Here is a 10,606-nt window from a genome sequence, read left to right as displayed (position 1 = left end):
TTTTCCCCGCGTAGCTTTGCTTGCGAGGTTGTCTTCGTTTTCTGCAATTCTCAATTCACAAAGCCAAAAAATAATAATAAAAAGCACCCTGCAACTCACCACTTAATTAAAAGGCCAAAAATTATAAAAGAGCACATCAACAGTCTCTGTTGTTATTGTTATTATTGTTACAGTTTTTATTTGTTAAGTGTCCCTTCCTCCTTCTTTTGGATCGGATCTGAGTTTCATGTTCTACGGACTAGAAGAGCAAAGACACACACCAAACCGAAGTTGTTTCACTTTCTTCAGAACTTGTTCTATAGCCATGGAACAAGGTTTCTTCTTCTGGCATAACATTGCAGTGTGTCTCCTTTGGTGATAAGGTTCGTGTTCTTTCTTTACCTTTTTTTTTCTGTGGTCTCTCTTTCTCTCTCTCCTATCTGTATGTCTTGGTGTGTACCCTTTTGCTTCCTTTCTTTTTGGGGTGGCTTATAATAGCTGTTCCTGCAGTGGAATCAAAGGAAAAAGCTGAAGCTAGTTTCTGGATATTTTAACACGCTTTAACTTCGGTTTTATTTGTTTTAGTTTCTTTTGGCATCAGGAGAAGGCGTTGGACTTGTCAAGTTTATGGTTCTGTTTTGTTCATTTGACCAGAGAAGAAACCGGGTTTTCTTGGTAAAACTTGTCAAAGTCTGAAAACCTTGCTTTTCTGGAAGCCTTTTATAGGTTTTCTTATGTATTTTTTTCCCCGATGTTTTCTTTCGGGTTATAGGTTTTGCAATTGTCTGAATTCTGAACTTTTCCCCCAATTTTCGGCATTTGGATTTCATTTTGCTTCATTTCAATGCTTTTTATTTCAACAAACATCGCAAATTGTTGCTATTTAGAGAATTTCGTAACTGGTAGTTTTGTTAATTTACTGGGTTGCATTTGATTTTACAGCAAGTTAAGAATTTGTTGATGGAGTCAGCTGTTGATGAAATTGAGTCTTTGCCAGAGGTTCAGAATTCAGTTTCTGGGGTAGATCATGATCCTCCTTCGACATCTGGGACTCCGAATTCAACTGCTCCTCATACTTTCGGCCTCAATGACACAGTTGAGAGTTGCTTAGCGAAGAACATTGTCACAATGGAAAAGAAATTGGGCATCAAACCAAAGTTTGAAGATGCCAAGAATTATGATTTGAGCAGCCAAATGGAATCTGGGAAACACAAATCTGGTGCATTGAATGGAGTTGCTGATCAATCGGAGATTACTTGTTGTCCGAGCCCTCAGAATAGTTTCTATTCAGAAGCCAAACAAAGCTCTACAATTGCTGGAGTCAGTGAATGTGTAAGTGTTGATAAGTCTGTTGAAAGCGGAGAAGCTGTGAATTCGGCCGAATTCAACGAGAGCAGGAAGAGCAGCATCTGTAGAGGGAGTACAGGAAGTGATGTTAGTGATGAGAGCAGCACCAGTAGCTTCAGTAGTGCTTTGTATAAACCCCATAAGGCAAATGATATAAGATGGGAAGCAATTCAAGCTGTCCGAGCTCGGGATGGAGCTTTGGAAATGAGGCATTTCAGGTTGTTGAAGAAATTGGGGTGTGGAGACATAGGAAGTGTATATCTAGCTGAGTTAGGTGGCACAAGGGCTTGTTTTGCTATGAAAGTAATGAACAAAACGGAGCTGGCGAATCGCAATAAACTCCAGAGGGCTCAAACGGAGAGAGAGATATTGCAGTCTCTTGATCATCCTTTTTTACCAACTTTGTATACTCACTTTGAGACAGAGACATTCTCTTGCTTGGTAATGGAGTTTTGCCCCGGCGGGGATCTGCATGCACTCAGACAAAGACAACCGGGGAAGTATTTTTCCGAGCATGCTGCCAGGTTGGCAATTCCTTATTCTTTTCTGCATTCCACCCTGCAATCAGTCTTTAGTATATTCCTTTGATTTATCAATGCAAATGTTCTATGGAACTAGGATGGAAACTGTGTTGATCCTTCATATTCTGTGAGAACATGGAAACTAGAATAATGATCATAAGATGATGAGAGGCCATCAGTGACTAATACAAATGATCATTTAATTTTGAGTATCCAGTGTCTAGCATCCTAGGAATTCACACTTTAAACAAAACATGGCCTATAAGATTTTCAAGTATCCAAGATATTTGTTTTCATGTATATGGAAATTCTCATGTTTCTTCGACTCTGTTTAAGGATGTCTCTCAAGAGATGCAAGCTCTTCATTTTGTGTTTGATAAATAAAAAGACCATATACTTGTGCTTTCAGCTTTGAAAAGACATGGATGCTTTTGAAAGCATTTAAAGAAGAGTTTTTTAAAGTTAGCTTGTACTTATCAAAATTAAAAAATCTAACATAACTTCATATATTAATAAATATCCAAATTTACTCTTATATATGTGTCTATTGTAGTTTTTTAAATGTTAAAAGCTATTTTATCAAACACAATTGTTCTTGTTTGTGCTTATTAAAAGTCATCTTTAATTTGATTTACCAAATATAGATGGACCTTTAGAAAGTCATCTTTCAAAAGCCCCCTTTGATAATCTACTTTCGAAAAGTAAAAGTTTTTCAAAACCAAACCTTAGGCTTGCTTGCATGTACTACCATCATAGTTTTAGTTATTTCTTCATCCTTGTCCATAATTGTGACATTCTGAGTAATTGTACAAGATACTTTAGTGTTTATTCGTCTTGCATTACAAGCCACCATTTATTTTGTTAGCCTTCACTTGAATCACTTCAATTCTTGTGAATGCTGTCTTTCCTTTTGATTTACAATTCTTTTTGAAAGGCTATGAACAATCTGATGTTCTTCGCATGCTTGGTGAGCTGGTGGAAGTCGGTTCAAAGTCCGAAGTCCTATTCATCATGTTGCAAATTGATGCATTTTCATACAAAGTATCAAACATTTCATACTAATTATACTCTTTCTATTAATCTGCACTGTGCAGGTTTTATGTGGCAGAAGTTCTCCTTGCTTTGGAGTACTTGCACATGCTTGGAATCATCTACAGAGACCTTAAACCGGAAAACGTGTTGGTGAGGGAAGACGGTCATATAATGCTGTCGGACTTCGATCTCTCTCTAAGGTGTGCAGTCAGTCCTACTGTTGTAAAGTCCACAAACTCTTTCTTGGAAATGAAAACCTCAGGATATTGTGTTCAGCCGGCCTGCATTGAGCCGACTTGCGTGATGCAGCCGGACTGCATCCAGCCTTCATGTTTTACGCCGCGCTTTCTTAAAGGGAAGTCGAAGAAGAAAGAAAAGAAGTCAAAACAAAAGAATGATGTGCATAATCAGGTGACCCCACTCCCTGAGCTCATCGCCGAGCCCACGAATGCGAGATCAATGTCATTTGTAGGAACACACGAATACTTGGCACCCGAAATAATCAAAGGTGAAGGACATGGTAGTGCTGTAGACTGGTGGACATTTGGGATATTCTTGTATGAGCTTTTGTTTGGTAGAACACCATTCAAAGGCTCAGCAAACAGAGCAACTCTGTTTAATGTTGTTGGCCAGCCCTTAAGGTTCCCAGAAACCCCTACAGTAAGCTTTGCAGCCAGGGACTTAATCCGGGGTTTACTCGTGAAAGAGCCGCAGAATCGGCTGGCCTATCGACGCGGAGCGACAGAGATAAAACAACATCCGTTCTTTCATAATGTTAACTGGGCGCTGATCCGCTGTGCGAGTCCTCCAGAGGTGCCAAGGCAGGCCATGAAGGCCCTCGCAGCGGAAAAGCCGCCTGGTGTCAAGCCTTCTGGTAACTATTTAGATATTGATTTCTTTTGATCCTAATGTCTGTTTTTTCCTTCTTTGGAATAGTTTCTATCTTTTACTTTGTGTTGTTATGTCTCCTTGGTTCTTTTCAATTTGTATAAAAGGATGCAACTCTTTCCCCCTGCGTTGATCAAAGCTTGTAATTTGTCCATGATAAACTGCTGTAAGAAACTCCAAAACGCATTCAGTTAAGGATCAAAGTTTCTATTCTCTCGTATAAATTAAACACTCACATGCAGTTAGTTGTTTTCATGTGAAGTTCATAGTTGAAAACTATTAGATAAAAATTTAGTTAAACTTGTCAAATAATTTAACGATTCTCAAATATCAACTTCATATGATGACAATGGCATGCAAGTTTCCAATTTCATATAATTCTGTTGCACCTGAATAATTTTGCTTTGAGTAGTGCTAGGTAGCCAATGGCCTAAGTGTACAATGTGTACAATAGGCTAAATTTTTTATCCATGAATAGAATGAACATCCAAAAACTTAAGTTAATTTTGGGGTTCACCAAGGATTGAAACCTAACCTTCTGGATCTCAAACTCTAATATCATATCATGAAATCACTCATCCCAAAAAAGTAACTTGATAGAACAATATAACACTAATGATTATATTTCTAATACTTCCTAAATTTCCATTGTACGCATTGTACGTTTAAACCATTGGCTCTCTATATTTTTCCTTTTGCTTTTGATTAAAAAAAGATTAAAAAATAAAAAATAAAAAATTTGCTTTTGACCCATGTCTTTTTCACCACGAATAGTTATTACACAACCGTTGTATTCTTTGTGCATTGATTCAATTTTTTTTACAATTCAAAATCATTTATATATTACTTAACTAATTTTATATTCGGGCCTGCTACACATACAAGCCTACAAGCAAACAAGTTGGCCCAGCCCAAACAGAAATCACGCGCATGAAGAGAGATAAGATGGCGCGTCAAAATCACGCGCTCAACATACGAACGGTTACGTATGGCAGACTCTTCCACTTCTTCCACTTCTTCCATTTCTCAAGGCGCTTTCAAAACAACGAAACCCTCTCATTTTCGAGCGAAAATCAAGTTTCAAAATATAGAAATCGTAGTTCGAAAACTGCATCAAAACACCATCAACCTCTCTGTGAAGAATCTGAAGAAAAAACAAACCAAGAATACTCAACGTAAGTCCATTAAAATACTGTATATTTTACTTTTCTTCTACGTCGTTCTTCTAGGGTTTACTATTACTCTTGCTTCTTTGTTACACTGTTCTAAGTTATACGTCATTCTTCTAAGTTCTACGTCGTTCTACATTGTTATTCTAAGTTCTCCTGCTATTTTTGTTGATTTTTGAGGGTTTATTCCGTAGATTCCGGGGTGTAAACTGCTTAACCTTGTAATGTGGCTTGATATTGAAGCATGGTTGAGTGATATCTGACTGATATCTATATGGATGTATCTGAATAATATCTATGGGTGTATCTCACTGTAATCAATGGGTGTATCTTGTTTAACATCTTTGGGTGTATCTGAATAATATCTATGGGTTTATCTCACTGTTATCAATGGGTGTATCTTGAGAATATCTTTGGGTGTATCTGACTCATATATATGCGTGTATCTTACTGTTATCAATGGATGTGTCTTTTTGTTATCAATGGGTGTATCTGAGTCATATATATATGGGTGTATATTACTGATATCTTTGGGTGTATTTTTAGTTTCAGAGAAAATGGCAGCAAGAAACCAAACTAAAGACCTTAAATGTGCCACACATCTTCTGAATGATAAGTTCAGAAACATGACTGAGGAGAAGAAGGCGATTGTGAGGGATCTTGGATTCGGTGGGTTGATGCACATCCCACCACTGAGGGTGGATCACCAACTCTTAAGGGAGCTGGCAAACAACTTCAAACTTGGGGAGAACAAACTGAAGACAGGATATGGTTCTTTCCAAATAACCCCAAAAAAAATAGGTGATGCGCTTGGCATCAATGCAACAGGTAATTAGCTCAAAATTATAGATGAATATTAAGTTGTTGCTTGGGTGTATATTAACCTGATGCTTGGGTGTATTTGAACCGACTTGGATGCTTTGTTGTCTTCCTTTTTGTAGGAGATCTATTTCCTGAGAAAGTTGACTATAAGAAACTTTCTGATGATGACAAAATAATTTATAGAAGATTCCAGGGTAAGACCCTCAAAAGTCTTACTGATGAAATGATGGAAATCGGCGTTGGCAACGAAGAGGAACGCCTGATGTTCAAGAGGATATTCATCCTCTACATACAGATGGCGTTCCTTTTGCCAACGACGATAAACAAAATATCGCCCGTGCACTTGGTCCCAATTTTTAAGATGGACGGCATAGAGGAGAGAAACGGGGGGGGGGGGGGGGCATGTTTTGACCTTCATGATCAAGGGCATAACAGACTATCAAGAGAAGAAGAAGAAGGCAATCAATGGCTGCCTCTTCGCCCTGATGATAATCTACTTTCATCTTTCAAAAAACAAAGGCAAGAATAGGGTTGAAAGACCACCAAAGCCATGGATTGCCAACTGGACTAAGGAGCAGTTGGTGGAAAGAATGAATGCAGAGAGAGGAAATTTTGGTGAGTAATCATAATAAGTTGGTGTATTTTATTTACCCGAATGGTGCTAACTAAAATATCTCATGTTTCAGGGGATTGTGAAGTTGGCAGAGACAAGAGAAAAAATGAGAAAAGAAGAAAAAAAACAAAAAAAACAAGAAATAAAAAAAACAAAAAAAAGGAAGGCGAGCCCAACATCGTCTTCGGACACAGAAACTACTGATAGTGACACTTCTACCTCTGAGTCTGAGGCTCAAGAAGACTCAGAGGATTCGGGAAGAAAACACCCCGGCAAAAAGGGGAAAAAGTAAGTACCATACTTGGGTGTAATTTCTTTTTCGGTTTGGGTGTATTTTGTTTGTCCACGTTGGGTGTATGTAGCTTATTAAGCAGGGTGTGTTTCGTTTGCTGCGTTGGGTGTATATTGTATATTTAGTTGGGTGTATCTCGTGAATTCATTTGGGTGTATTTTTAGTATGTTCTAAATGACAATTGTTTGCCTTCCAGAATGGACTCAAGAAAAAGAAAGCAGAGGCAAGAGGAGTCAGATTCTGACTCAGAATCTGAATCTGAACCAAGTGATGAGTAATGTCCTGAAATTATTACTCCTTTATTTTGGCTTCTTTATAAAGATTTTGTGTATTAACTGAAGTGTCTTTTATTGACTTATAGGAGCGAAGAATCATCACCTGGGAAGAGGGAGAAGAAAAAGAAAAAACAAAAACAACTCCAAAAAAGTAAGCAATTCTTTGGATAAAATTCTGTGATAAAATTAATTTTTTATTTCTGATTGGTACTGTTTTTTTTCCACCCAGAACACAACAAAAAAAGAAAAAAGTTGTTGTGGAGGATTCACCTCCTGAAGAAGATCAATACTTTGACGGGTACAGTACCTCGTAAGCTATACTACGGTCTATCATCGTAATTTTTTTGTTAACGTCTTATTTTATGAATGTAGTGAGAGATATGAAATATCAAGTGACGAACTTGATGAATGGCTAGGGGAAAACGTTCATAAATCTGCTGCAGAGGGGTATGTCTTGCTGGGCTGTGTATTTGAGATTTTGGTGTCTTTTGTTTGCTAATAACTGTATCTTGTTTCGCAGGGACAACCAAGCTGACCTGCGATCGACAGAAGGTCGCTATGTGTCCTCTGAAACGTAAGAAGCTTTATTATTTAATAAAATCTTGTTATCATGATTTGGATGTATTCTGTGATACAATTTGGGTGTATTTTGTGGATCAAGTTGGGTGTATCTTGTTTACTAAGTTGGATGTATATTTCGTTTGAATAACATGAAATCTGTTTAGACTACGGCTGTGAACTTGGGAAGTGATGATCCTTCCTCTCAAGCACGCACAGAACAGAGTAGTGTAAACCAGCCGTCTCAGAGCATGTAATTTCTCTTTCAAATAACCGTTACTTTTGTTCTTCTAATAACTTCTACTTCTAATTCTGTATATATTTTTTTTAGAAAAAAAAGCCCTTATTATTTTATTCAAGAAAAAAAGGCAGCAAAAAAAAGCAAAAACTGCAATTATGTAAGTTCTCAAAAAACAAAGTCCGTCTTCTTTTTGAATTGTTCGGGTGTATTTTTGACCTTCTTTGGGTGTATTTTAGGTTGACTCCGAATGATTCCAATATGATGGTTGTTACGGAACAAACGCCGTCGGAAGCGCTTGCAATGTGAGTTTTCCAAGAATATTTCAACCTTATAACCTTATTATTTTCAAATACGTTGTTAACCTTTCATTTTTATTCTTGTTTAGAGTCCCGATCCAGTTTTTGTTCCGGCATCCCAGCAAACAACCACTGACGCAGATTCCGAACCAACTCCTATGCTACAGATTGAAGGGGCTAGAGAAACGTAAGAAAATAATATTGGGTGTATATTTATTTAGAGTTTGGGTGTATATTTGATAACAGTTTGGGTGTATATTCTTCCTGATTAATTTTGTGTAACTGTGCAGCACTCCTGAAACCCCCAAACAACTTCAAGAAACAACACCCAAGCTTCCCCCAGCTCCAACAAAAATGTAAGTTCATTAGACTAGAATCAATCTTTGCTTATCATCCGTATATTCTTATTCTTACTCTTATTCTTATACATAATGATGCAGTCATCCAGACGCAGAGGACGCTGCTGCCCTGTTGATGATGGCACGGACAGCAACCTATGTTCCTAAAACAGATCCGGGGATGCCATCATTCAGCCTCGGATTGACAGATTCAAGCCAGGAGGGGGCGTCGACGCAGGAGACAGAAAGGGAAAAATCTCCAGAAACTGCAACTATGCTAGAACAATTGGACAGTTTGGTCCAAAAGTTAGCAAACAGTGCGTCAAAGGGAAAAGACGAAAGTCCACAAATTCAGAGGGAGACTGGGGGGAAAGTTCTGCAAAGTTTGAAACTCCTGGGGGAATAAATCAAATTCCGGATGATATGAAACAAAAGTGCTACATCTGGGTGACGAGACTGAAGGAAAACGCAGATGGCAATACTAACGAGTATGAGGAGATGTGCACTCTGATTGGCCAAGGAGAATACATTTTGATCAGAATGCACCTTGCATCCCTCCAGGCAAAAAGTGATATAGAATCTCAGGTAATTTTAGACTAACATTAATGTTTTTACACCAAAGTCAACTGCGACGTTTATTAATGTAAAATTGATTTCGGCATATATTTCTAGATTGTATCTGCCATCTGCCTCATCCTAAACCAGAAAAATGAAAAGAGGTTTCAGGAACAAATATACTGTCTCCCGCCTGATATTGTGGTAAGTGTTACTTCTACGAACTTTGGGTGTATTTTATGCTTTGATTTGGGTGTATTTTGTGTATTTTCGGTTTTTCATTTCTTGTATCGCAATTCTTGCAGAGCATGGCACTTTCGGATCACCCAAGGGGGGAATTCATATCCCCGAAAACGAACAAAGAATTCAGGGTGGAAGCCTACCCGAGTTTCATTGAATTCATAGATAGAAAAAAATTAAGTTCGCATCCATATGTAAGTTTTCGTTTCGTAAATTTGTTAGTACGCTTATTCACTTATATGCCAAATAAAATAACAGACTGTTGAAATGTGGCAATCCTTCAGATTTTTGCTCCTGTTTGCCACTCGGGACATTGGTGGTTATGGCTGATAAATACAACAAAGCGGAAATGTCAAATACTTGACCCGCTACATAAAAAAGCTCCAAGCAATGAGAGAAAGGACATTAATAAATTCACTGTAAGTTGCCTCTGTCTTCTTTACTTTAATAGATAGGTCTATTTTGAAGGTTGAGTTGGGTGTATATTCCATATTCAGTTGGGTGTATCTTGTCCATTCATTCGGGTGTATTACTGATTTGTTTTGGTATTTAAGGGATATGTATTTTCAAGATTGATAACATATGCCGGCGGGAAACCTCTCGAGAAAGGCGAGAAGGAGAAGGAAATTAAAGCCTCATATGTTAAAATTTCAGGCCAAAAAACAAGGTATAAATTTGTGACTCTGAACATTAAACTTTCCTAAATGAGATTTGTAATTTATTTTCTTCGTTTTCAGCTATGACTGCGCTATCTACGTAATGAAGTGGCTTGAGTTAATAGAGCCGGAAAACATTAAAAAGGGGAAGTATGAATGGGATAATTGGACACAGGTAACTGTCTTTAGAACTATATAACTCTGTATTACTTTACTGAATTAATATTTCTGTTTAAACATAACATACTTTTTAATTGTAGGAGGAGGTGGACCACTATAGAGTGGAGTATGCTTCTCGGATACTATTCAGTGAGATGAATACACAGAGAGATCGGGCAATTAGAGAGAGTAGTGCTATAAGGCTGTCGAAGCCATCCTCTGTATTATTGAGTCCGTTTTGTCAGATTAATTCTGCTGATATAGAAACTGGGTAGTTTGTAAATTGAACAAATGATGTAAATATTTGCCATTTATCAACAACTTCTATTCCATGTATTTTTTCCCATAGTTAAACTATCTGTGCTGGTAAACTGTCTGTGATGTATTCAAAAACTGTATTACAGGTGGTAAAACATAAAGCAAAAAATCAAGGCATACGCATATTATAAACTGTTACACCCAACGCAAGTCTAATAATACACCCGGGGTTGAATAAAATATACACCCAATTGTCTGTGCTGTATTCAAAATGAATGAATTACATGTACTAAAATATGAAAAAAAAACATCAACTGAAATATACGCCCATAACCTGTGAATTTTTACAGCTTTTGTCCTATATGTA

General features: G+C 37.6%; 2 protein-coding genes across 2 annotated transcripts; both read left to right on the top strand.

Moving 5' to 3' along the window:
• LOC130935531 (protein kinase PVPK-1-like) lies at positions 1–4,003 on the top strand. Its single transcript, XM_057865317.1, has 3 exons — positions 1–362; positions 922–1,850; positions 2,942–4,003. The coding sequence occupies exons 2-3, from the start codon at positions 940–942 to the stop codon at positions 3,780–3,782; spliced, it is 1,752 nt and encodes a 583-aa protein (XP_057721300.1). The 5' UTR covers positions 1–362; positions 922–939; the 3' UTR covers positions 3,783–4,003.
• A 661-nt stretch (positions 4,004–4,664) lies between these two features.
• Positions 4,665–10,256, top strand: LOC130934655 (uncharacterized). The gene is made up of 17 exons (XM_057864203.1): positions 4,665–4,942; positions 5,483–5,764; positions 5,878–6,277; positions 7,168–7,248; positions 7,311–7,385; positions 7,459–7,512; positions 7,974–8,034; positions 8,123–8,220; positions 8,324–8,389; positions 8,474–8,664; positions 8,727–8,956; positions 9,044–9,130; positions 9,232–9,360; positions 9,451–9,585; positions 9,721–9,833; positions 9,904–9,997; positions 10,083–10,256. Exons 1-17 carry the CDS (start codon positions 4,756–4,758, stop codon positions 10,254–10,256), a joined length of 2,457 nt encoding a protein of 818 aa, XP_057720186.1. The 5' UTR covers positions 4,665–4,755.
• The last annotated feature ends 350 nt before the right edge of the window (positions 10,257–10,606 follow it).

Source organism: Arachis stenosperma, chromosome 6, assembly GCF_014773155.1.
Source record: "Arachis stenosperma cultivar V10309 chromosome 6, arast.V10309.gnm1.PFL2, whole genome shotgun sequence".
Lineage (NCBI taxonomy): Eukaryota > Viridiplantae > Streptophyta > Magnoliopsida > Fabales > Fabaceae > Arachis > Arachis stenosperma.
The sequence above is the reverse complement of the archived record's forward strand: the minus strand, read 5'-3'. Positions and strand labels throughout refer to the sequence as shown.

What these genes read in the sequence shown, in the direction of transcription:
- LOC130934655 (XM_057864203.1), top strand. Translation starts at nt 4,756, where the DNA reads ATGGCAGACTCTTCCACTTCTTCCACTTCTTCCATTTCTCAAGGCGCT. An exon ending in ACAAACCAAGAATACTCAAC is followed by an intron (nt 4,943 to 5,482) that starts GTAAGTCCATTA and finishes GTGTATTTTTAG; the next exon opens with TTTCAGAGAAAATGGCAGCA. An exon ending in CGCTATGTGTCCTCTGAAAC is followed by an intron (nt 7,513 to 7,973) that starts GTAAGAAGCTTT and finishes GGTGTATTTTAG; the next exon opens with GTTGACTCCGAATGATTCCA.
- LOC130935531 (XM_057865317.1), top strand. Translation starts at nt 940, where the DNA reads ATGGAGTCAGCTGTTGATGAAATTGAGTCTTTGCCAGAGGTTCAGAAT. An exon ending in TTTTCCGAGCATGCTGCCAG is followed by an intron (nt 1,851 to 2,941) that starts GTTGGCAATTCC and finishes TGCACTGTGCAG; the next exon opens with GTTTTATGTGGCAGAAGTTC.